This window comes from Tenrec ecaudatus, chromosome 13 (assembly GCF_050624435.1).
Source record: "Tenrec ecaudatus isolate mTenEca1 chromosome 13, mTenEca1.hap1, whole genome shotgun sequence".
Classification (NCBI taxonomy): Eukaryota; Metazoa; Chordata; class Mammalia; order Afrosoricida; family Tenrecidae; genus Tenrec; species Tenrec ecaudatus.
The window spans coordinates 2,879,890-2,905,667 of record NC_134542.1 but is presented as its reverse complement, the minus strand read 5'-3'; the positions used below and the strand labels follow the sequence as shown (position 1 = coordinate 2,905,667).

The following is a 25,778-nucleotide window of genomic DNA, read 5'->3' as shown; positions in this document are numbered from 1 at the left end:
CCTCCAACACACACACACACACACACACACACACACCACCCCCACTTACCACGCCTCCCCAGATGGGGAGCTTATCTTTCTCCCAGCACGCCTCCACCAGAGAGGGGGGGGAGTGTGAATGAGAGAAGAGGGTGAAAGTCAGGGCCTAGAGTTGAATGAGAACCTGCCTCGAAAGACAAGACTGACTCCTTGAGAAGGGAGGCCAGGAAAGAGTCTGTGCTACGAAGTCGCCAATGACGGTGAACCCAGAGAGAGCGGCGGCACTCCCTGTGTTTGAAAGACCGCACTCCAGAGCAGATGGCCACAGCCCAGTGGGTGGTCAGAAGCCTGTTTGTTGCCCGCTCTTTACGAACTAAAGATTGTAAAATGACGAAAGGACTGGTCTGTTACTGGGTGGTGGCCAGTGGGTTTCAGGTGAGCTGTGATCCTGCAGGTCTCCTTAGCAGGACGTAAGGCTGCCCGGGCTGGGGCTGGCCAGGTGCTCCCTGCCATGCATGCCCTGCTCTGGACCTTTAGTACCTACGTGCCTTCAAGATTAAAGAAAACAAAGCGTTTTGACGGGGCTGGCTTTGCTGGGTCCTGGATTTTAATTGCTTCCAAGTGCTCAGAGCCTGAAACTGATTTTCTTCCTTATTCCAGGATGTTGTTTGGGGATTAAACTCCTTATTTACTGTAAGTATGTGATTAAAATTAATTTTTTCTTGTTTTTGTCTGACATCTATTTTTAGTCATATAAAGATAGCAAAAGGGGGCGAAAAGAATCCCCAAGTGCCCACACATGTGTGTACCCCCTTTCTGTTGCACTTTTATGAGTCAATAAGGCAGTGGTGATGGACGAAGGTGGGACAGTGTCTTCTCGGAACTGGGCATGAGCCTTTTGCCACATCCCCTACATGAACCTATGGCTCTGCCAGCCACCCCAGCCCCTCCCCATCCCCAGGGGTGTCCTGGTTTGAAGGATTCATTCCGGCTTCCCCAGCCTCAGGCACCTAAGGGTGCTGTCCTCATGGAGAAGGCTCAGCTCAGAAGGTAGACAGGAAGGCCGCTGAACGCCATCATCTGGTGCCTTGTCAATTTGTTCCTTCAGAGATCTGCCTCTAGGAAAAAGGACTCTGTAATTTTTGTTAAACTTTCCGTTGCTGTCCAGCATGGCCTGGCCCCTGAGGGCCGTGGGTGCTGGGCTCATGGTCGTGGCCTCCACAGCAGTGCCTGTACCCTGGGGCAGGTTTGCCCATCCTCGTCCTCTCCCTAGGGCACAGCACTCCTGGCTTGACTTCAGCAGAAGGACAAGCAGCAGAGGCCGATACCCATGACTCAGGCAGATGTACACACGTCCCAGTTGTTTCAAGACCATCCTGATCCCCAAGAGAGTGCCTTCCCACGGAGACTTTCATCTTTGTGTGCAGTTTGTGCTATCTGGACAGCCCCAGCTGAGTTCTGAGACGGGCTCTGTCCCAGTCCTTGTAGCGCCTGGGACTCTGCCTTTGGATGGGGGACCAAGTGTGCCCAGGCTGGAGCTCTGCGGTGGTCTGGTATCATTGGAACACTGGGCCCACTGCTCTTTGACTTTGGTTGAGAATCCCCTGAGGACAGGGGCTAGCCCAGGCTCTTCCTGAATGTCAGCAACAGCCGATAGATCCTTCCAGAAGCCAGTCTTGTCCCAGGAGCGGTGTCTAGGAAACGAGCATGGACTCTTGGGGCTTGTCCCTTGTTGTGTTCTGCGAGTCTTCTAAGCAATCCGACACAGCTGCATAAAGGTTCATCTCCTGAGTGAGCGCCCGGCCACCTGCGTTCTTCAGAGGCTGCCCTTCCCAGGCACAGGCTAAGCTGTCAGGGTTACTCCCTTCAGATAATCATCTTAGAACAAACACTGTGGGTCTTATGTTCCAGGGGCACCCAAATGTTTGTAGAAAAGTTCAGTTCAAAGGGCATGGAATTTTCCCTTTCTGCGGCATAAAGACTGGGCTTTCTACTCCTGTAAACTGCTACCATTTTGGAAAACCCATCAGGGGTTGCTGTGAGTCAGCATTGACTCCATGGCAGTGAGTTTGATTGTTTGTTTGTTTTTTCGGGGGGGGGGGGTTCTGAGTTGTTTCTATCACAGGGTGATCCTAGAATATGTGCTCTTCTACTTTTGCCCTTTTCCAAGACTTGGAGGCTCGTTTTACAACTGTAAATGATCACAGCGGTTTCTAGCTTTTCTGTTCATGTCATAGAATCAGTCACTCTTGTATTCATTGTCCACGTGAGGACTGCACTTCCCCAGGTTACCATGTTCTGAGGAGAAATGTGATGTTTTCAGTGCATCTTACATGGCATGCTGTGGGAAGAGGGATTCAGAAGAACAAACTTCTTACTGCTATGGTTTTCAAGAAGCCTGGGGAGCAGAGCAGCCTCCCCTTGGAACTGCGCCTCCCTGCCAAAGATGGTGCAGGGCCCTGCCCTCGGGCTTGATGGCTGAGATTTCTGAGGGGAAGGGTCCTGGGGCTAACCTGAGGGCCCAGGGCAGGCCGGCTCAGCAGGGTGGCCCTGCATCCCGGTAGGCTGAGAGAGACTGAGTGCGAGGCTCATGCAGGGGCACTACAGGGCCAGGGCAGAATGCTTAGCCACACAAAGGTAAAATTGTGCATCAATCACTAAAAGTTAAAACAGGGTGGGGATGGGGGGTAGATGCAGTTTTAGTGAAGGAACTAGAGTGGTTTTTATTTGTTTTTCAATCACAGTGAGTGGTTTGCATTCTCCATTGATCCAAAAAGCACACGACACAACTTGTTGTTCGCTGTCTCTGCACAGCACACTGCCCCAAGTTGTTCAGCACCGTTTCGGAAGACACGCCCACAGGGGTCACGCTCTTCAGGGTCCCTCGTGGCCCATGATCTAAGCGTTGGGCTGCTAACTGACAAGTCAGCAACTCAAGCTTAGTGGGCACCCCGAGGGCTGAAGAGGAGCCTGACTGCCTGTGGGTTTACAGCCTCAGAGAACCAGCGGAGCAGAACTACGTCCTGTAGGGTCGCCGGGACTCAGAGCCGCTCTGGTGGCGCTGGGGTAGACTCACAGCTCCAGATCACTTTGGTTCTTTGTGGAATTGCTCAGGTTTTGAGGTCGTGTGACCTGTGTCAATTAGACTTCTGTCGCCTGATTAATAAAATGAAAGCTTGTAATAGCACAACCCCTGCCCAAATGGTGACTTTGAATTTCTCTCTCTTAAGGATCTTCTGAATTTTGATGATCCACTGAATATTGAAGCTGCAGAACATCATCTGCGGGACAAGGTAAGCTTGTAACTGGTTCGTTTTGGGTGGTGAATTGAGTACAAAGATTATTTGCTCTTGATTAAACCATAAGAAATGGAGAAGTTTTAAACATAAATAAGGAAATAGAGAGTAGTAGGCTCCAGATCCGAAGCATGTCAATAGGTGAATACTGGGCCTGCCACGGTGGTTCCCAACAGCAGTGATTTTGACAGCTGGCAGCACAGGCAACCTTGCAGTGTTACACTGAAGGTCACGGGGGTGGGCACGAAGCCCTGGAGAAAAGTGGCCAGAGAGCAGCATTCATGGTCAGATGTGGTTTTCTAGTCTAATTCAGCATCAGTCACTTGAAACAACCCGCTTCATTAGTGATACAGACACGCACATGGGAGACTGACGGCCTTGTAGAGATGGCGAGGGAGAATGAAGAATGGACGTGTGTGAGGAATAGCCACGTGTCGGAGAATGGAGAAGCCAGTGTACATGAGGGAGCGTGAAGAGGCAGCCTCGGCCTGTCTGCCTGCCCCCATGGCCCCTGCCCCCACGGTCCCTTGACCTCCACAAAACCATGGGCACCTGTGTCTGGCTTCCAGCCCAGACCTCTTCAGAGAGGCCCTTTGCGGCTCTGACCACTGTGGCCTCTGATGGCGCCTTTCTCCACGGCAGTGCACGTTGGGCAGCCATGTGCACGGGGCCCGGGGATGTGATGATGTGTGTTAGAGCAGGGGCACAAGACAGGGTTTTAAGCTGTCTTTCATCTTCGTGCGCAGTTTGTGCTCTCTGGACAGCTCCAGCTGAGTTCTGAGACTGGCTCTGTCCCAGTCCTCGCAGCGCCGTGGTCCCCTTGCTGTGTGGCCTGGTAAGGGGATGCCTTGGCCTGTGAAGCGTAGGCCTAGCTGAGAGAGCAGGTCCAGAGCCAAGCGGCCCGCGTGCCTTTGTAGAGACCGTGGCCCCACTCGCCATCTCTGACCCCGCCTGGTGCACCCCGCCACAGGGCTTTGCCTGGCTCCTGCTGCCCACTAATGCTCTCTTCACTGCTGCCCCTCCCCTTTTCCCCGCTGAAGGAGGACTTCCGGAATAAAGTGGAAGACTACATGAAGCGGTACGCCAGATGATACAGGAGGCCTGCAGGGCCGGGATTGTGCGCTGCCCTCCGTCCCCATCACGGTCCCTCTGTCCCACCGAGCTGGACCAGCCCGTGACACACTGGTCTGAAGAACAGCTTCCACCTGCCCAAGTTAGCTGGAGAACGCGATGTAAAATCAGCAAGGAATGTGTCTTGGGTTCTGAAGAATTGTCTGCTTTCCTCCTTAACGTGGGTTTGGTTTGAACCTGCCCCGTACAGGCTGCTGGTGGAATTCCTGCCGAGTTTCACTGAACTCACAGTGGCTAGAGCTTGCTGACCCCTCCCCAGCAAACCGCCCTGCGCCAGTGATGCTAATGATGTGTACCATGTGACCCGCAGAGTGTCAGCAGGAACCTGCTGCCCCGACTCTGCTTGGATGCGAAGCCTCCTAGCCCTCCCTCTCGTGTGCTGGGACCCTGCCCAGGGGTTGCCAGGCTCCCCAGAAATGCAGAGTCATTTATTGTCTACCTTCCTGAGATGCATTGGTTTGTTTTTTATTTAATGTAAGTATATTTTGGAACAGATTTGTCATGTGTTCGATTTAATGCGTGTGTGCCCACCACCCCTACCCCCCTCTAGTTTGAATCTTCATTGTATAGTCAGAAACGTGCTGGGGTCAGCTGCTGCTGAAAGAAATACAAAGAAAACTAGAAAAGACCTGGTCATTCTGTCCGCAAGCTGGGGAGTCTGGCCTTGCAGATAGTCTGGCTTCGGGCCCAGGTGCTGTGAGAACGTGCTGAGCCCTTGAGTAGACCCACCTTGGTGTTGGAGAACGTCAAGCCCCTGCTGGCCCACCTGTACGAACCACCCCCCACCGCCGGGGTCTGTAATCTGAGTGTGGTTGAACCACATGCCCTGCCCACTGACTCAGCATCCGAACTGGTCTCTCCCTGCCCTGTGGCGACAGTGAGGCCATGGGTGCACCACACATGCAGTGCCACCCACAGTACACCTGGGGGCTCCTCTTTGTGCTAGGCTCCTACCCCTTGTGGATCCAGTTCCCTGTCTACACATATAGCATGTCCATGTCTCCATTTCCTGCCCCCTGCGCGTGACATCAGTGTGTCCTGGAGATGGAATGAATGGGGGGGAGGGCTCCAACCATTTACAATCAGAAGGGTGCCTCCACCCCTTCCTTGGAGACTGCCACTCTCTGGGGTAGGGGGGTTCTGGATGAGGGCTTGTCTGCGAGCAGGCCCATGGTGCACATCTCTCAGTCTGTAGGAGAGTAGTGCCCCACCCAGAGTTGGCTTCACCAAATGGGGTTTTGAAAAAAAAAATCCTGGAGGATGGATTGCCAGGCAGTAGTGGTCAGCAAATTGTGTTGTCTTCAGTGTAAAACACCCACTTCCTAAGGACACCCTGTCCCCTTCTTCCAAGAACCAGCTGGAAACCAGCCAGTGGTTGTTCCAGTGTCTTCCTTGTGAGACCCAGGGCCCTGGCTGTGCTTCCTGGCTCTACGAAATCACGGTAGGTGCCTGCAACTCGGTTCAGGTTCAGACTCGAGAACCTTTATGAAACAACAATACCAAAACAGGAAGCTTTTGTTTCTGTATATTTATCATCCAGGTTCACATGGCTCAAGGCAGCATTTCCACCTTTCAAACCTTCCCCTCCCTGTACCCCCAAAGAATGCTGCACTGCCATTAGCACCAAGTCAAAACCAAAGCTTTGTCTCCTCTCCTCGAGGAACTCAAATCATTACTCTTCAGTGTTCTTCGGGTTCTGGGAATAAAAGCAAGTCTGAAGGGGCAAAATGAGGGCCAGTGGGTGGGTGGGGTCAGGTATCCCGGGTGACCCTCTGCTAGGACAAGCCTTGCTGCTCTTGAGGCCTTTGCAGGTCCTCACGATGGGGAAATTCCTCACCAGTGCAGTTTGCAATTTACTTACAACTTGCTAATAAGCTCACATGATCTATACATTCATTGCCCTCATCATTCTCAAAATATTTGCTCTCCACTTAAGCCCTTGGCATCAGGTCCTCATTTTTCCCCTCCCCACTCTCCCCTCCCTCAGGAGCCCTTGATAATTTATAAATTATTATTTTGTCATATCTTGCACTGTCCGACGTCTCCCTTGACCCACTTTTCTGTTGTCTGTCCCCCAGGGAGGAGGTCACATATAGATCCTTTTAATTGGTTCCCTTTCCAACACACACTCCCTCTACCCTCCCAGTATCGCCACTCAAACACCCCTGGTCCTGAAGGGATCATCTGCCCTGGATTCCCTGTGTTTCCAGCTCCAAGTGTACATCGAGTCTAGCCAGACTTGCAAGGTAGAATTCTAGAGGAACGTATTTTTCATTGGTGCTACATCACATCTTGACTGGCTCCTCTCCTCCCCTAGACCCCTCTGCAAGGGGATCTCCAGTGGCCGACAAATGGGCTTTGGGTCTCCGCTCAGCACTCACGGAGATCCTTTTTTTAAAGGTCCCCTAGCAGAACCCGAACAAGCCTACAACCACCCACTGATCGCAGAGACAGGCTGAAACCTGTTTTGTTTGGAATAAACCCACGCAGCTATGAAGTGGAATCCTAGTAGGAATATTTTTGACGGGCCCTTGTGAACCTTGTTAGGTAGAAGTCTCTGATATCAAGCAAATGCTTTTCTCATGTAAAAGAAGTCACCACTGAACAGCCGTCTGTAAGGAGAGTCCCTTCCCTGTTCTTAGCTCTTCATTCCAAGTTGGGTCTCCCCTCCACCCACTGAACAGACCTTTGTCCGGTTTGTTTCCCTAAGTCGGATGTGTGGTAATGGGCTACTAGGAGGCCTGCGTCAAATGATGTTTTACCCTGTTGCCCAAGAAGAACTTGTGCAACCACAAAACCTGACAGCCTTCTCTTTACAGCTCTGCCTCAAATCTAAAGGCTGGCATCGGCTCCTAAATACCTGGCCACTGCCCCGTTTAAGTCGTTTTTAATTCGGTGCCTCCTTGGCAATTAAAAGCACGTGTCTTCTAGCGCATCATACAGGATCAGCCTCTCGCAGAATCTAGTGTCTAGGGGTGGCTTCAGAGTCAGCGTCACCTGCTTGCATTAGCTCTCTGACCCTGGGCTTCCAAGGGCTACGGGTGGGAGGAGGAACTGTCCGAAACCAAGCGATGAAGGCATTTGGGGCTCGTGTTATGTGCGTCTCTGCGTGTGTTCCTTGAGCGATCGCAAAGAATTCCCTCGCTCAGAAACCCGTTAATTTCCATTTGTCTAGTTTCACTGCGCCAGAGTGCTGGGCTAAGGACACGGGGTGACGGGGCCAAGTGAAAACGACGCTGCACACCCCAGATCCAGGTGTCGGGGCTTCCGGGTGCCCCCCCCACCCCCGTCAGCGCTCACCCCGACGTGCTGCCCTGCGCTCGCTCACTGCGGGTCGACGGTTTCGTCTCCGATCTTACACTTTTTCCTTTTAATTCCAACCCTGTTTCTTCTGGGTATGACCAGCCACGGGGGCACTTGCGCTCTACTGCTTGAAGGCACCAGGCTCTCTCCAGGTGCCAGTCGGGGACGAGAGCACCGGAAGTCGCTTGCCGGCGGCCCCCGGGCTCCCCGGTTTGCAGGGCGTCGCGGATCCCGGCGCTGGCCTCCCAGCCCATAGGAAGTTGACAGGCCCCTGCTCTCTCGGGTGGACCCCGAACGCCGACCCTGCGGGTGAGCGACACCGGGGCGTCCCTCGGCTCTAAGTGTCCTCCCGACGCAGCCTCCTCAGGTCCCGCTCGGGCCCCTCAGACCCAGGTTTCCTCATGGCCTCGTCTCCGCAGGTCCCGGGCTTCTCAGCTCCCTATCGCCTCACAGCCGAGGGCTCGGCCAGCCCCGGAGACGCGCGAAAACCAGCAGCCGAAGCTATGGCCCGAGGCCGTGTGGCTCCGCCCCTCGGGGGGACTCGCGCGCCGAGCGCCGGCAGCCGGCCTCGTCACCTGACCCCTGGCAGCCAATCGGTGGGCGTCGTGGACTCCACCTTCCTGCGAAGCACGCGGGTTGGCCGGGCGTGCGCAGCTCAGCCAATCCCAACGCACCCCGACCTCGCGGCCCTGCCTCCTCCGCGCCCGCCGCCGCACGGCTCTCGGACGGGGATGGCGGAGTGCGCCGCGCTGGCGAGGAGTGCGCGGGGGCAAGGCGAGGACAGCCCGCCCGAGAGGTGCGCCATGAGGGCGGCCGGCTGGTGGTCGCCATCGGGGTCCGCAGGGCTGTCGTCCGTCATGTTGGGGTGCTGGCTGCGAGGGCGATGGGTGCGCGGCATGGCTGGGAGGACCACCTCCTCACCCCCAGAGGGCTCTACTGAGGCTGAATCTTAAGTGACAGCCCGGAGCCAGCTGCCACCGCTTTGGGGACAGCGTAGCAGAAGGATCTGCGACGGCTGGGGTCCGAGCAAGGCACCTGGGCTGAGTGGACAGGACAGGCTTGGTGCGCTCACACGGTGAGCCATTGACATGGCCTGGTGGGAGCGCCCTGGCGCCACCGGAAGAACTGGGTGGTGAGGGCGAGGTTCTCCTAGCGGGACGGGGTCACTGGGGTTTGAGCGGGGAGCGATGTCACTTGAAGAAATCGTTGCGATCGCTTCGTGGAAAGCAGGGTCGGGTAGGTGTGGGGTCAGAGGTGTCAGGGAAACCTTTTTATTTATTTTAATCAGAGGGGATGGGGTCACTTGGACTCTTGTGGTGGCAGTGGGTTGGGGAGAAGGTGCCCCGCAGAAGGGTCCCACCGGTTTATTGAAGCAGGGGAGATGCATACTATTAACCTTTCCCAGGCTACTGGCTTTAGCAAGTGAGAAAGGGGGTGACCTGTACAGAGAGCCCTAGTTGCACTGTGGGTTAGCGTAGGTTATTGGACTAACACAGGTAAGTGGTTAAAACCCACCAGCTGCTCTGCAGGAGAAAGATGAGGCTCTCAGCCCCCGTAAGTAAAGATCTACAGTCTCAGAAACCCTGTATAAGGTCAGGATGAGTACCATCTACTCAGTGGCAGTCAGTTTGGTTTGGTTTATCTAAGGGGAGGCAGAAGGGCCTTAGGATTCAAGCTTCAACGTCTAGGTTCTAGAACCACCTTCCCCAGGGGAGAGAGCAGAGTGCGCAGTTTTCAGTTTGTGAATCATATTTCTCCGAGTCAGGAGTAATCTACTACCCACGTCTAGAATGGTTGGCATGTATGTTTCAAATTTGGGGCCAGGCATCAAAGCTGGACCATCTTGCATTATGTTTTCTACTCTGCTTGGGACAGAGTAGTAAAAAGGGGTAAAAAGGGGTTCCAGAGCCTTTTAAAATGGGGGTGGGGTGGGGCAGACCGCCTAGGAGACCAAGAGCCTCGTTTTCTTGGTACTGATCGCACTTCAAAGAAATACCAGGCAATGGAGCAAAGTGGTAAGTAAAATGTTCACCTGTAATTCAGGCGACCTCTGTAAATGCTTTATCTGCACCCCCCCTCCCCCTCAAGCCTGCTTGAGCTCTTTGGGGTCCATATTTATAGGACATGAGATACACATGGGGGAATACAGCATGACCAGGAGAAAATACCTCAGTGGCAAAGGATGATGAATCACACGTTCCAGAGCCTGTGCCTATTGACTCTGAATAACTTATAGAAAAGATACAGCATTAAGTAACATAGATTTGGCCAGGCTGCATGGTTTAAAAAATTAAAAAAACTTAAAGCCATTGTTAACACTTGCAATAGAGGTTTCCTGTGATTGGTTTAAACACCATTGTTGACTTGACAATCAGGTCATACAGGTAAGAGCGTGAGGAAAGATTACCTACTGTAAACATAGGAATTATAGTTTCTAAAGATTTGGTATAAGTTTAAAAGTATATGTGTACCTGTATACTCGAATATAAGCCAACCTAAATATCAGTGGAGGCACCTAATTTTACCACGAAAAAAGTACATTAAAGATGTGCTGAATTATACACAAGTATATGCAATCTATATGGATAAACATACTGGGGGTTCTTCCAGGGGGTCGTTCTGTTTTGCGACATTGACTGTTATCGAGTAAACGGAGGCCTTGTCGGGTTCCAGTCATGGTTATCGGTGCTGGGGAGGCATCGGTGTACAAACCGGACTTGGGGACAGGGATTGTCCAAGGAAATGGGGAAGTGTGAGATGGCCATCCTGGTCACTCCAGTGTGGAAGCAAAAGGAGGGGTGCGGGTGGGGTGGGCACCCAGATTGCCATACCTAGGTTCCCAAAAAATTTGGCCACCTGCCCCTTTTCAAGAAAACAATAGAGACTCAATGCCCCCTGGCAATTAAAAACGTTCATATTCTAGCCTGTCATCCAGGATAACGTGGAGGCGTCTGCTTTGCAGTCCCCCTGGACTGGGGGAAACCTCAGGAGGTAAAAGAGGGCCAAATTGAAGAAGAGTCCACGGGAGTATGTGGCCCCGAGCCAGAGACTGGGCCTTTATCCTAGTTCTCGCTGTGGCTCAGGCCCAAAGGACCCTGGTGGCACAAAGGTTAAGCACTCGACCACTAAAGGTTGACATTTCACACCCACCCGGTGGCCCCTCGAGGAAACGCCTGGCAGTCTGCTTCTGTGCATGGTACCGCCCAGGCAGCTGTGGGGCAGCTCCGCACTGCCACGTGCAGTCACCAGCAGTTGAAATCAGGAAACAGCCACTCGAACAGCAACGGGAGAGTCTTCGATCCGTTGTAAAGGGAGCTGGCCCGCAGTCCTGGAAAGCATGCTTTCATTTCCTATGAGCAGGGAGGGTCTGGAGCCTGTCCGGCGGTGGGGGGAGCCTTTGCCCCGTGTCTTGGCAGAGCAGCACCTGCACTGGGTGTGGTCTGTGCTGTGTTTACGGGAGGCCCCAAACAGCAAACCCCGCCTCCTCCTTTGTTAGCATGCCCTTCTTTTCTTTCCTCAGGAAAATTTATATGGACTTCAATTCGACCACCCCCTTGGAGCAGGAGGTCATGCAGGTCATGATGCAGGCCATGCGGGAAGCCTGGATGAATCCTAGCAGTTCTTACCCAGCAGGTAATTCTAGCTGAAGCCCACAGCGCCATCGTCACTGACCGGAGGGGAGGGGGGCCCACCGACCCGTTGGCAGAAACCACCCCCACCCCCACCCAGTCACTGTGTGTGAAATGGGCCTTCCGTTGGCTACCTCAGGAGAAAAATACGGTTGTGGACCCGTCGAGCTGCAGTCTCAGAAACACCAGAGGCGATTCTACTCTGCCCTGTAGTCGAGATCCACTCAATGGCAGCGCGTTTTGAGTTTTCTGTTAGCGTTACAGCTTTAGCTAAAATTTGGGGGTTCCTCCCCCCTCAGAGAAGTCCAGTTTTGTAAGTTGAACTTGCTTATACATGCATATCACATAATGTCACAGTGCGTTCTGTGAAATAGGATGCTATGTGATTTGAATGTGTGTGAACACTATTGTATATGGGGTAGGGTGTGAGTGGGGCTAAACATTTGTTGGGGGAAAATAGACTTAAAAGACTATAGGTTTTTGTGAAGCCCCCCACTGAGGTACATGTATTTATATATATTCAATATCAAACCAAACTCACTGCCGTTGAGTCAGTTCTTACTCATAGTGACCCTAGCGGACAGGGTAGAACTGCCTCAGTGGGTTTCCGAGACTGGAAATCTTTATGGGAGCAGGCTTAGTTATAAATGCCCTTATTTGTTTGACCTGTGCTCCTCTGTCTCCAGCAGAGCAGCTGGTGGTTTTGAACTGCTGACCTTACAGTTAGTAGCCCATCACATACCCACCACACTTCCAGGCCTCCCTATTCAGTACACGTACACAAAATAACCCCCTTGCAAGCTGCTGGGGGGCGTGGTTGGAAATGAACACCTTTAACCAGCTGCCTCTGGGCGAGAGGTGCTCCCTGTGTACCCCCTGGGGAGCCTGGTTGGAGTTGGAAGCCCCAAGGGAGAAGTGGAGCAGCTGAGCCCAGTGTCCTTCTACTGACACCAGTCCTTGGGGCCAGCGGCAATCAGTGGGAGGTGCCCAGTGATCCACCACAAATTCAACATGCCGCCTGCCTCCGAGTACCCGCCAAAGCACGCCTTCCTCCACTCCCAGGCATCGGTGCTGCTCCGTGTTGTCTGAAAGGACATGACGCAGTGCAGACTTACTCAGTCTCTTAACCCTGTGTCATCCTGGGCTCTCGACTCCCACCCGGATGAAAGAGACGCTCCATGAAGACTTCCTTTCCAGTAACATAGTGGTCACATGTGAGGCTGCGCTGACCACAGGCCAGCATTTGGAAACCACCAGCCTCCCCGAGGGAGAAAAAGGAAGTTCTCAACTCCTGTACAGATTCCAGTCTTGGCAACTCAGAGGCAGTTCTGCTCTATCCTGCAGGGTCGCTGTGAACCAGAATCGACCTCATAACACCGAGTTTTCTGTGTTTGAGTTTACAGTAACAGCCCTTCTGTATTAGTTTGGATACTTTAGAGAAACAAATCCACATTAATAAATGTATAAGAGTTTTATATAAAGGTTAAGTGCGCATCAAGAAAACATCCCAACCCAGTGCTGCCCAAATGTACAAATCCAACATTAACCCATATGTTCAACATTAACCCATATATCCAACACCAATCCACAAAGTCCTCCTCCATCTCACAAAACACACACTATGACGTCAACTGCAAGAGGAAAGCCGAATCAGTGAACGTGTAAACATCTCAGCGTTGGCAGGGGTCTCCACACGGCTGCTCCAGCACCCAGGGCTGCATCAGGGTAGGTCCATGCGGCTTCTCCTTGGGGATGTCTTGCAGGAAGTGAGCCTTGCCAGCTGAAGCAGGGAACTGGCTAAGACAGCTGCACCCTGGTTTGACCATCTCAAAGCAAGAGATCCTAGAACTAGAAAGGCGAGGCTCACCATGCCATTTATCCCTCCTCCCTTCAATTAATCCCATATGTGTTTATCGGCCAGGTTGGCACAATAAACTAACTCACCCTCCTTACACCTTCTCCTAGACTTGGCTCTGTCAATCCTTCTAAAGTGGATCCCATCTAATACCATTACTTGCTGTTTTATAAAAAGCCATCTTTAAATTCATCTTTGACTTTGTTATAAATGTCCTTATTTGTTTCCGATTTATTCTTGTTATTTAATGTTCATGTATAGCATTGAATGGCGGATTTGATTCAAAGTTTTAAAACCTGTTTTGCTTAACTCAGTAGTTTTATGACAGCATCTAAGTATGTCTTTTAAAAGATTAGACCAAGGAACCTAGGAGTCTGACCTGCCTTACTTCCCCTTATGAGGGGTAATGAAGATAAATGACGCACAGCGTGTGTGGTAGATAACTAACTGCAGTAGCATTCCTGCCCAGTGCTGCCACGCCCCGGGGCTTGACATTCCCGTGTACCCAGCGCAGTGAGCTTCTCAAAGGCTGTCCGGTCCATCGGGCCCTTAAACGGTTCACAGGCCGCTGATAACCAGAAGACTTTGGAATCAGCTTCTAGTCGGGCATTGATTTATTGATCTAGATGAAGGAGCAATGACATGGGGTGACCACCTCTGGCTCCGCAAGGGGGGAGGATAATGAAACTCCACGTCAGCATATCCCCAAATGGCATTAATGTGGTGGTTACACAGGGCTGATAACCCAAAGTCAGCAGTTCAAGACCACCAGCGACTCTGAGGGAGAAAGCCATCAATAACTGAGTGCAGGGACCACAGGGTCTATTACAGACGTTCACAGGTTACACATGTTCAGGACACAGTTACTCGGGCAGGACAGCTTCTCAGCTGTGCTCACAGGCAGCCTTCTCGCGGCCTTTGACCTGTCAGCCACGTGACCTGTTTACCTCTGCTCTGCTTGTGCAATGTTACAAAGCTCTTGCAGGGCTGCCAGCAAATCCCCAAAAGGTATGCCACGCTGCCGTAAGCATCGGCCTGAAGGTGCTCAGCTCCCACTCCTTGGGGTCAGTAAGCCTAGCTCCTTCAATTAAGTGCCCCACCTGCTGGCCTCTGGCCAGGAGGCCCTCCTCTTTACTCGCTCTGTGAGCTGAGGGTCCCTGCACCCCCTCCTGGTCTTTTTTTTTCTTTTCAATCGTTTTATTAGGGGCTCATTCATACAACTCCCATCACAATCCATACATATATCAATTGTGTAAAGCACATCAAATGTGTAAAGTACATTCATTGCCCTCATCATTCTCACACATTTGCTTTCCACTTAAGTCCCTGGCATCAGGTCCTCATTTTGCTCCCTCCCTCCCCACTACTCCCTCCCTCATGAACCCTTGATAATTTACAAATTATTATTTTGTCATATCTTGCACTGTCCGATGTCTTCCTTCACCCACTTTCTGTTGTCCATCCCCCAGGGAGGACATTATATGTAGATCCTTATAATTGGTTCCCTCTTTCCAACCCATCCTCCCAGTATTGCCACTCACACCACTGGTCCTGAAGGAATAAGCCTCCCTGGGTTCCCTGTTTCCAGTTCCTGTCTGTACCAGTGTACATCCTCTGGTCTAGCCAGATGTAAGGTAGAATTGGGATCATGATAGTGGGCCAGGGGGGAAGCAGTTAGGAAATAGAGGAAAGTTGTGTTTCATCATTGCTACACTGCACCCTGACTGGCTCATTTCCTCCCCAAGACCCTTCTGAAAGGGGATGTCCAGTGGCCTACAAATGGACTTTGGGTCCCCACTCCGCACTCCCCCCTCATTCACTATGATATGATTTTTTTGTTCTGATGTTGCCTGATACCTGATCCCTTTGGTACCTCGTGATCACGCAAGCTGGTGTGCTTCTTCCATGTGGGCTTTGTTGCTTCTGAGCTAGTTAGCTGCTTGTTTACCTTCAAGCCTTTAAGACCCGAGGCGCTATATCTTTTGATAGCTGGGCACCATCAGCTTTCTTCACCACATTTGCTGATTCACCTGCTTTGTCTTCAGCGATTGTGTGGGGAAGGTGAGCATCATAGAATGCCAATTTAATAGAACAAAGTTCACTGTACAGATGTGCTTTATACAATTGATGTATGTATATGTATGAACTGTGATAAGAATTGTATGAGCCCCAATAAATTGTTAAAATTAAAAAAAAAAAAGAACAAAGTTCTTGCATTGAGGGAGTACTTGAGTGGAGGCCCAATGTCCATCTACTACCTTAATACTAAACCTATACATATATGCACATAGATCTATTTCCCAATCCTCATATATAAATATATTTACATAGGTACATGCCTATATTTAGACCTCTATAAATGATCGTTGTCTCCTAGCTCTTTCCTCTGTTTCCTTTGACTTTCCTCTTGTCCCACTATCATGCTCCGTCTTCATTTGGGTTTCAGTAATTCCTCTTGGGTACATTACCCTTGATCACACCCTACCAGGCCTCCTACGCCCTCCTCACCACCAATTTGGATCACTTGTTGTTCCCTTGTCCCTGGGTTTGTTAACACCACTCCCTTTCCCCCCACCTCCCCCTCTCCCATGTCCCCCGAACTATCAGTACCATTGTTTTCTCCTCCAGATTGTTCATTCATCCTATCTTATTTAGACATACCTTCAGAGATAATAACATGCACAAAAATAAGACAGAGCAAAACTAACCAACAATATACAACAAAACAACAACAATGACAACAAAACACAACAAGAAAGAAAAGCTTGTAGTTAGTTCAAGGACTGTTTGTTGGCCTTTGGGAGTGTTTTCTAGTCGAGTCTGTTGGGGCACCAAGCCCTGGTCCCAAAGTCTACCTTCAGCATTCCCTGGGGACCTTGCCGCTCCGTTCCCTTGCTGTTCTGTTGCACCCCCTTTGTGTTTTGCCTCGGCGTTGCGGGATCAGATCGAGCGCAATTCCCACACTGTCTCCAACATTGTCCCCTGCAAGGCTATGGGTCAGTGAGGGACGTCATGTCTCATAGTGGGGCCGGCCATGTGGTCCTCTCTGTGGACTGGCTGCTTGTGCTCAAGGCCTGGTGGGCCAGGATGTGCTCCACTCTCTCCTCCCCCTTCATCTGCTCCCATGTGCTCCAATCAGATATGTCCCTCTCCCTGAGCTGCAGATTCAGTGCCGTCCTCTGAAGTAAATTCTTCTGGGGGGAGGGGCAGTTGTCCACGTAGCTGGGATTGGGGCCGGCCCCGCAGCCTCTCCACTGGCTCCCTACTCCACGCCGGCATGTTGCAGTCACATCTGGCTCCTGATCTTAGTGCTGCTCCTCACAGGCAGCTAGCTCCTGGGCCAAGGAGATTCACTGCAGGGGTCTCGGGGTCCAGAGGAGGCGCCCAACCCCTGACTCTTCTCTTGCCGTTAGTGAGACCCCTGCGCCGGCTCATTTTACACCCAGCAAGGTGAACATCACAGGAATCTGGTGCACACTCACTCGACGCTCAGTCCCATCAGTGTCTTCTCCCACCTCTTCTCACTCAGACTCAGCAGGAACAGGTCATTTGGTGGGAATGACAGAGACTACGATCAACCAACAACTCATGGCGATCCTATAGAACAGGGTAGAACTGCCCCTGTGGGTTCCTCTTTATGGGACGAGAAAGCCTCATCTTTCCCCTGTGGAACAGCTGGTGGTTTCAAACGCCTGACCTTGCAGGTAGCAGCCTAGCCTGGAGCCACCACACTACTAGGCTCCTTATTCTCTGCACTGCTCATTTGGTACTTGCTTGGTAAGGTTTGCTTGGTCCATGTATAGGGTGCTATGAACCAGCATCAACTTGATGAGAGGGCGTTTAGTTTGGGCTTTTGATTTCTTGGGGACATTGCTTGGCATCGTCTCCTCTGCTGTGAAGCTGAGCTCTCTGATGCATCGAGTATGGACAGCAGTGGGACACAAGTAGCAGGCATTGTGTCCGGAAGGCGTTTGTGTGACTCTCAGGGAGAAAGATGATCTGTGACCTGAGGCCTGATTGTGACCTTTAGGCTATTTGGTGGTGTTTGTTTTCACAAATTAGCAACTGTAACTTAAAAAGCAAAACAGAAGCTTTGCGGAACCAATCTTCCTTCTCAGGTGAAAAGGCAAAATTACAGAGACTTTTCTGTATAACAGGCTGGTTTAATGACTTTCACAGTATGAGGATGTAAAGTCCGGGGTGAGGGATGGATTTGTGTTAAGGAAAATGTTAAGGATGTTGGGGGCGGGATTTTAGATGACCAAGACGCCAGGATAGAAACAACACACCTTTCTGGCTGATGGTCAGGTCAGCCCAGTGGCCACACATCACGCCAAGGGACGTTGGGAAAGGTGGTCGTACTTCTGAGCAGCCAGACACCAGCTGAGTGAGCGGCTCTGCCCCCGTGGCAGTGAGGAGGGTGGGCACTGAGGCCAGCTGGCAGCCCTGATTCAGACAGACATATGCCAAATGCTCTCACAACCACTACGGCCCAGGGAGCTGAGAGGGATGTGAGTGTTTTCTGGTCTCTGATCACTGCGGTAAGGTGATGTGAAGACGTCTCATAACGTCCCAGCTGTAGGGACTTTGCTTATTCTGATCCCGGAGGCATGTTAGCTTTATTGATTTTAAAAGTTTTCATCCTGCCTCCTGTTCTTACAGTGAAATGGTACTTAGGGTGAGTGTCTAAAACGTAATTTGTTTTATTAGTTTTTTCTTAAAGTGCCCACAGTGGCACCGGCGCCAGTGGAGTACTGCCCACACGGACAACTCGGGTCTGCACACAGGCCGCCCTTCTCTGCCTCTTCTGAGCAGTTCCTCCCCATCAGCCTAAACTGACAGCCCTGGAAGTTTCTTATCTCGTCTTTCAAGTGGCCCTTATTGGTGTGATCCCAGAAAGATCTTCAGAGAACCAGAGGCAAGACACTCTTCCCAAGTGAGGGAAACGCTGTTTCCTTTACAGAAGGCCGTAGGACCTGCTGGGGGCTAAGGGCCACACACATGGGCTTCTTGGTGCCTTGCTTTCAGGCCCCTTCCTAGGGTTGCTGGGGCCCCGATTCGGGAAGCAGCATTGGATGGACGCAGCAGCGCTATTTTCTTAGACACGGCATGTAAGGGGCTCTAGTATCTACGGCAATGGGTACACACAACTCACAGACAAAATGCATGATTACAGGGCTTATTAAGGAAGTTAACAAGTTGTTGTGAGAAAGGCTGAGCTGGGTTGTTTACCTGTGACCTAGTGTCGGGTTCAGCTCAAGCTCCATGCCCTAAATTAAGTGCCCGGAAGCACCCTCCTCCAGTAGGTCTCAGCCTGAAAGCACTCAGCTCCATTTGGGTGCGTCAGCAAGCCCAACTTCCCATAATGAGTTGTGCCCAGAGGCACCCCAGTCTGCAAGCCTGCCCAGAAGCACTCCACGTCACTTGCTCCCGGTGTGGGAAGTCCATCGCTGCTCCGTGCTCTGCCCGGCTGAAGGCGGAGCCGTCTTCTGGCGGAATCTCAGGTCCAGAGGGCGAGCTCCCCTGCCGGCTCCTGCTGGCATGAGGCCCCTCCTGCTTCTCAGAGGGCTCCTTCCAGGGACTCCTGTGTGCTCATCCTGTCAGTATCTTCCCGGACATCCTTTCCAGACCCGTGCAGGGAAAGGCCGTTTGGTGGGAGTTGGAGACAGGCTAGAAGAGCCACGTTCAGTAGTTCACTGCCCCTACATGGTATTCCATGCAGCTATTGAGTTACTTAAATATATCAACAGATAAATTAATCATGCAGCTATTGAGCTATAGTTTCAGCTATTGAGTTATATTAATTTATCATCAGACTTTCGAATACGAGAAGAATTCACACTCACAAATACAGGATAAGACAAAAAGGTCAAAATTATTTGAAAAAGAATTAGGTGCTAAGGGTGAAATACTTGGCGAAAATTCCAAGTTCATAATGTGATTTGCCCTGTTCAGATCTTCTCCTAGGGTCAAAGGACACCGTGTCAGGTATAACTTCACCTAAACAGTGAGTAGAGCCCAGGCTGCTTTCCGTGAAGCCGGTGTGCTCTTCCTCGCCCCAGGCCAGCTCACGCCACAGGGACATGGGCCAGCTGAGGGGGTGAAATGTGGCATGTGTTTTCTCTTGAAAACTAGAGCTGAGGGGGACGCTGGTGCAATTTTGGAATCTGCAGAAACCAGTCTAATATTTGAGGCACCAAAACGTGCGTTGGCCAGAGTTATCTCAGGGCCGTGGTTTAGAGGGGATTCACCCAGCTTCCACGAATCTGGGTTCTATGGGGATTTGAAATTCTTTTCCGCTCTGCCCTCCCTCAGTCAGGAGTCTTCTACGGGACCTTCCATCAACAGGTCCAGTAATGGTAGTGGGACACTACCCAGTTCTTCCTCTCACAGCCGAGACCCCAAGTCACTGCCATTCAGTGGATGCTGGATCAGAAGCCTGTAGGATGGGGCTGAACTGCCCCTGTGGGTTGCCAAGACTGTAACTCTTTATGGGAGTAGAAAGCCCCATCTTTCTCTGAGCAGTTGGCAGTTTCGAACTTCTGACCTTGCAGTTAGCAGCCCTGTGAGTAAGTCACCACGATAGCTCCGGCTCCTCCTCTCGGCACAAAGGAGGCAGTTGTTCCTGAAGGCAGTTGGTGAGCGATGTTGTTGTGTGCGGTCGAGTCTGTCCTGACTCTGGGCAGCCTGACCGGACAGCGCGTAGCACGGTCCCATCTGAGGCTGCCATTCTTACGGGAACAGGTCTCCAGGCCTGGGCTTCTGCTCTGCAGCTGGCCAAGCCCTAAACACTGTACCATCCAGCAGGGCTCCTCTCCTGAAAGACTGCCCCTGCGATTCCGCAGCCTTGACTCCCCAGCCTCTGGACAGCGCCTGAGAAGACATGCATGTGAGCGGAGGGGTACACAGACTCACCCTGCATCTAACCCCCGGAGGCGCATATTCACTTGTTCAGTGAGCCTGTGATCATGATTATGCAATGAAGCCAGTCAAAGACTTGCACCATGGGATGCTGGGAAATCCTGGCTCGGTGCGAGCTTGTGCTTTGGGTCGGGGGGCCTGGGGACAGTGTATAACTCACTCCAGGGCTCCCTGTAGAACTCATCCTGGGTGGCTCTTCCTTTTGTCCTGCCAAGTTGCGGTAAATGGGCAGCTGGGCAAACAGATAGCTCTGTGCATTCAGGCCGCTGGTCGGTGGGAGCTGGCAGGGGCTGGCATCAGCACGTGGCAGTCGGTAGGGCTGTGTCCTAGCTCCTGTGCTCTGACTTCCCGAGGTCAGCTGGGATTAGTCTGGACAGCAGATCTGAAGGACATGGTCCAGCTAACTGTCCTGAGCTGGCTAGTGCAGGGGTCGACTCCTGGCCTGATCCTAATGCGCTCTCCCCAGAGCCCAGCTCTGCATGACTGGAATTGGAGATGGGAATCCCTTCTCCCATAGAGAGTTACAATTTCAGGAACCCACAGGGACAGCTCAGCCCTGTCCTACAGGGTCGCTATGAGTTGGAATTGAGGGGGATGATTTTAAAAATAGATCTCCATGTTTGACTACCCCACACTCGTGTGTGAAGGGCTTCAAAATGTTGGTAGGCTATGGAACATTTTAATAATAGAGTTTTTAAAAGCCCCTCACGCATATACAGAGAGAGCTCTCGAATGGGTCTCTGCTCATTTTTTGAATGTAACGAAGGCGCTACAGTTTATGGAGAACTGGTCTACAGCCTCGGAGGGATCACCTGCACGTCTGATTGGCAGCCAAGCTCTCTCTGTCCTCGGACACAGTGTGGCCTCGTCCTCTTCTCTAGTGGGAAACAGGGATTGGCCGGAGACCATGCTCCAAGATGAATGGCCTTGGACACTGTGTAGAAGAGCCGTGAGTCCTAGTCTTCTCTGTTTTGTTATGGGTTTGTTGTTGTTTTTTTCAGTCTGCTTTTAAGCAGATGATTCCATTGTTCATTTCCTGTCTTCATGGCTGAGAAGCAAGGCCACAGCTTCCTCCCACATCTCTTACCTGCTAAGAAGAAAATCATCTTAGGGAATTCTCAGATTCTCGGGAGCTCTGCACACATCTATTACCTGTTTCTGGCCCTTACAAAGCCACATAGTCTCCGTGGCTAGTTCTGTGCTGACTGCTAATCCCACCCCGCTGCGCATTCGCCCAGTGGTCTCGGGTGGAAGCACCGAGTTATATTCACGCTCGGGGGCTGTGCCTCGTCTTCCAGTGGCCCGTCGCCATCTCGCACTCCTTGGAGCCGCTCCTCAGAAACACGTGTGCTGCTTGTGCTTGGGGTAGGAGGCTAATCAGTTTCCTCGTTGTCCCTCCAGGCCGAAAAGCCAAGGAGATTATAAATCGAGCTCGGGAAAACCTGGCCAAGATGATAGGTGGAACGCCTCAAGACATCCTCTTCACTTCTGGGGGCACAGAGGTAATATTTCTCAGCGAAGACTTTGGTCTGTGTGTCAACTATAATACAATAGACTGGTTCCCTTGGGGCATGTTTAAGTTCTTTGAAAGAACCAGTAATATTTACTCCTGTCTTTAAAAAAATGTCTAGTCTTGTTAAGTTAACGTTATCCTGGTATATTTAACCACTGTTTATCTAATAAGTAAATTCCGAGAGGCTGGTGGGCTGTTTGCAATATGATGTGTGAATGACCTGCTCTTTGCATTGTTATTTCAATAAAGAGAGTTTTCCCTTACATTTGCCCTGGAATCATTCCTTGGAATTCCTGCAAAGCTCTTTGCCTGATTAAAAGTTGGAGGTTTGAACCACTCGGAGGCACGGACTCCTTCACTTGGGAGAAAATGATTGGAGACAGCGGTGGCGCCACGGCCTCTGCTTCCTTAGTCCCGTCACTGCCATGGCCGTGCCGGGAAAGATGACAGTGGCTAGCTCCATCGGACGCTCAAAAGGATTAGCAGCTCGGTTCTTTGAGTTCTAACATGGCAAAGTGATTCGGCGCAAAAATCAATGGCACTTTATATAGCAGCAAGAGATGTGCACTTAGGAGAGTGCCAGAAAAATCCTCAGCAAATAGCTAATAAAACTGAACCTATGTGAGACCTTCATCACGATAGTTAGAAATACTGCTGAGGCATTTTCATAAACCGAGTGATACGATATACCATGTTCATGGATCGGAAGACTTCACATATAAATGTTGGTTCCTTCCAAATTGATCTGCAGATTCAATGCAACCCCTATCGAAATTCTGGCACTTTTAGGTGGACTCACGCAAGCGATCTGGAAATACAAAAGACAAGCGTAGGCGATCCCTCTGAAAGATGGAGAGTACAGGAGAGGGGGTTGTAAAATCCTAGTGATGGGGGCAGGGCTGTTCTGATGCAAGCATGGGCTATGGACCAGAAAAGAGCCATGCTTGTGTGCATGTTTGTCATATGACAGGGGTGACAGTATGTCCGGGATAGATCTGTGCCTCTGGGACTTTGAATTGGATGGTGACCATGTGATTGAGGTTTTGAGGTTACACAGCAGAGGAGGGAGGAAGATTTTGTTTTTAAGTCAATGAATAGTCCTGGGGTATCTGAATATTGATAAATAACAAGGGAAAATTGGATTTCTATTTTACACCAAACAGGGAGTGGGAGGGGGAATTTCCAGGTGGAATTAAGCCCCTGATGCGAAAAGTAAAATTGACAACAGTTTTTGGAGATGTTATAAGTTGGTGTCTGCATAACGTTTAAGAGTGATAACAGACTCCTTAGAACACATTCACCATAAAGGAAAAGGTTGGTAAATTCTATAGCAAAACACCAAATTAAATCCCTTTGACACTTTGAAGTCAACAAGCTACAGAGTGGGTGAAGGTACTGTAATATGCAAATGACCAAGGCCTAGTGTCTGCAACCAAAAGGAAGCCCGACAGTCGCTTAGGGGCAGAGAACCCAAAAGAAAAAGAATGGGCAAGACATTCGAGCAGGCCCTTCACAGATGCCAAGCCCCGCGGTTTCCACAGACGGAAAGATTGCTGGCCCGGTGAGTCTCAGAGTAAAGCTACAAAGACAGAGCCCCGCACACCCAGGATGAATGTAAGAAGGCACCAGTCCAGCCATGCCCGTCATCTGTGACAACACTCCCCGGTGGTGGTGGTGGTGGTGGTGGTGGTGGTGGCGGCGCCATCCGTGGAAAACTCATGTAGGGGGCTCCAGGGAGTTTATGAAACCTGAGGTTGTGGGGTCATTGTGACCACGAGAGGACAGAGCAGAACTGCCCCATGGGGTTTCCCAAAGCAGATCCCCCCATCTTTCTTCCACAAGGCCATTGGTGGGTTCAAACCCATCTTTGGTCAGCAGCCAAGCACTTAACGGGGCCGGCTGCTTGACTGTAAGCCAGAGGCCCCCTCGTGAGGTGGGTATCTTGAAATGTCAGGTGTGCACACACATGTCCATGATAAGATGGCTTATAACAGCCCCGCACTGGGGAAGACCCAGCTGGGTATTGTTGACTACCTTGATGGCATCACCCAGTGGGGCCCCAGGCAGCCATATGCAGTGACCTGGATCAGCCTTACCATCTAGAGTCCATGAACTTGCTCCAAAGAACCTGTGACTTACAGAGCGGAGTCTGGCCGAGCTGACCTAGATCCCTAGGCTCCTGGGCTATGATTTCCTCCCTCCAGACCCAGGTCCCTGTGGTCCTCAGGGACTGGGCCCTCAGCTGCATCTGCCCAGGAGTGTCGGTCTGGAACCAGGCACTGCGGCGAGTCGTGGGCTGGGGAGGTGTGATCTACCGGGTGTCTGTTGGGAGTGCTGCCATCTTGGAAACAGCAGGCTCTGCAGCACACAGGGGAGCCCTGGGGCTCTCTAGATTGGGACAAGCAGCTGAAGTGGGGGGCTGGGGGCATGTTCATGGTCACTTGTTAGCCCAGGCCCGTACCATCCTCAGCATTATCCTTATGCTGCAGGGCATCGCTGCAGCCACTGCGTCAATCATCCGGTCAAAGGGCTTCCTCTTTTCCGCTGCCCTTCGCCAGAGACGGGTCTCTCCTGACAGCATCCCATATTCTTTGCCCACACCATAGCTCCAAAGCATACTTTTCCCTCTGGTCTTCTGAGACCATGGAAAGGCCGTGGGTGTGGGCCAGGCGCCCCTGAGTCCTCAAAGTGACAGGCGGCTTTGATCTTCTCCTTAGCCATTCTAAGGAGGTCTTGTGCACCAGACTGGCCCAGGGCGATATATGGCTTGAGTTTTGACTGCTGCTCCCATGGGCCTTGATTGTGGATGTCAATAAAAGGAAGTCCTTCACAGCTCCGATTTCTCCAAGAGTCATGGTACCGTCTGTTGCTCCAGGTGTGGGGACTTTTGTGTTCTGAATATTGGCTCGCAATCCAGACCGAAGGCTGTAGACTCTGGTCTTCATCAGGAAGTGTTGCAAGGTCTCCTTAGTTACAGCAAGCAAGATTATGTCATTACGTATCACAGGTTGTTAACGAACCTTTCTGAAATCCTGGTACATTCTCTCCACATAGCCCAGCTTTTGGGGTTATTTGCTCAGCAGACAGATTGAATGAATGGGTAAAAGGGTACAACCCCAACGCATACCTTTCCCGATTTTAAACCGTGCTGAATCCCTTCGTTTTCTTCAAAGGACTACCTTACTCTGGGACCAGTAGGACTCGCTTCTTGCATGTTTGTCCAGAGATGGATAACTTTGCTGTAAAATCCAATAAACTAGCTGTCGTTGAGTTGAATCTGGCCCACAGCAACCTCATGGGTGTCAGGAAAATGACGCTCTACAGGGTTTTCGATGGCTGACTTTTTGGAAGTACGTTGGTATCCCTGTCTCCTGAGGAGCCGCTCTGCCTCACTGCTGTGGAGTTCACTCTGACTCATAGGGCCCAATAGGACAGAGTAGAGCTGCTCCTGTGGGCCCCCAGCTGCATCTGCGTAGGGGAGCAGGCAGACTCCTCTCTCCTGTGTCGTTTTGGAATGGCTTGGCTCCCTGGAGACACCTCGTTATCTTTTGCTTCCCTTCTTCATGTACTGTTGGGTGCCCCATTTCCTGGTTCCTCCCCTTTCTTATCTCTACGGGGAAGTTCACTGAATGGTGAAATTTGCTTTAACACCATCGACATCAAAAGGCCTCTGCCGGGTTCTGCCAACGCAAAGCTAGCCCAGACGAGGACAAATTCTAAGAAGCTGAAAGAGTTCCACTGGGTAACCTGATCCATGTGCCAAATGGCCCCAACAGAATTTCCGTAAATTTATATTCCCACCTTCAGTGGGGTGTGTGTGCGGGATTTGTGTGTGCGTGTGTGTGTACAGATGTATAAAATTTAAAAGTCTATAATGCTGCTTAGCAACCAAGTAGGCATAATTAACTGAAAGTGGACTCAGAAGAGTTTTGGAAACATGACACCAAATCTCTGTCCTTTCAAAGGGTGACCTACAGAGACTGGGATTTGAGACTACCTGGTTGTTGTTTTTTTCGGGGGGTGGGGGGCTGCTGGATGGAGTAGGGAGCCCCGGTGGCCCAAAGGGGACACGTTGGGCGGCTAACCATAGGTCAGCGGTTCAAACCCACCCGCGGCTCCAAGGGATTAAGAGGAGGCTTTCTGCTCCAGTA

The 25,778-nt window shown here is 51.4% G+C and overlaps 2 protein-coding genes across 2 annotated transcripts in view; both read left to right on the top strand.

Annotated features, from left to right (window-relative positions):
• UBE2F (ubiquitin conjugating enzyme E2 F (putative)) overlaps nucleotides 1-4,901 on the top strand; it is a 30,172-nt gene extending 25,271 nt beyond the window's left edge. The window contains exons 8-10 of the mRNA XM_075529262.1: nucleotides 640-672; nucleotides 3,210-3,272; nucleotides 4,316-4,901. Coding sequence (XP_075385377.1) covers nucleotides 640-672; nucleotides 3,210-3,272; nucleotides 4,316-4,366 — 147 coding nt within the window. The 3' untranslated portion in view covers nucleotides 4,367-4,901. The remainder of the gene's footprint in view (nucleotides 1-639; nucleotides 673-3,209; nucleotides 3,273-4,315) is intronic.
• A 3,523-nt stretch (nucleotides 4,902-8,424) lies between these two features.
• SCLY (selenocysteine lyase) overlaps nucleotides 8,425-25,778 on the top strand; it is a 39,278-nt gene continuing 21,924 nt past the window's right edge. The window contains exons 1-3 of the mRNA XM_075529487.1: nucleotides 8,425-8,505; nucleotides 11,230-11,342; nucleotides 21,516-21,616. Of these exons, the coding sequence (XP_075385602.1) occupies nucleotides 8,441-8,505; nucleotides 11,230-11,342; nucleotides 21,516-21,616 (279 nt within the window). The 5' untranslated portion in view covers nucleotides 8,425-8,440. The remainder of the gene's footprint in view (nucleotides 8,506-11,229; nucleotides 11,343-21,515; nucleotides 21,617-25,778) is intronic.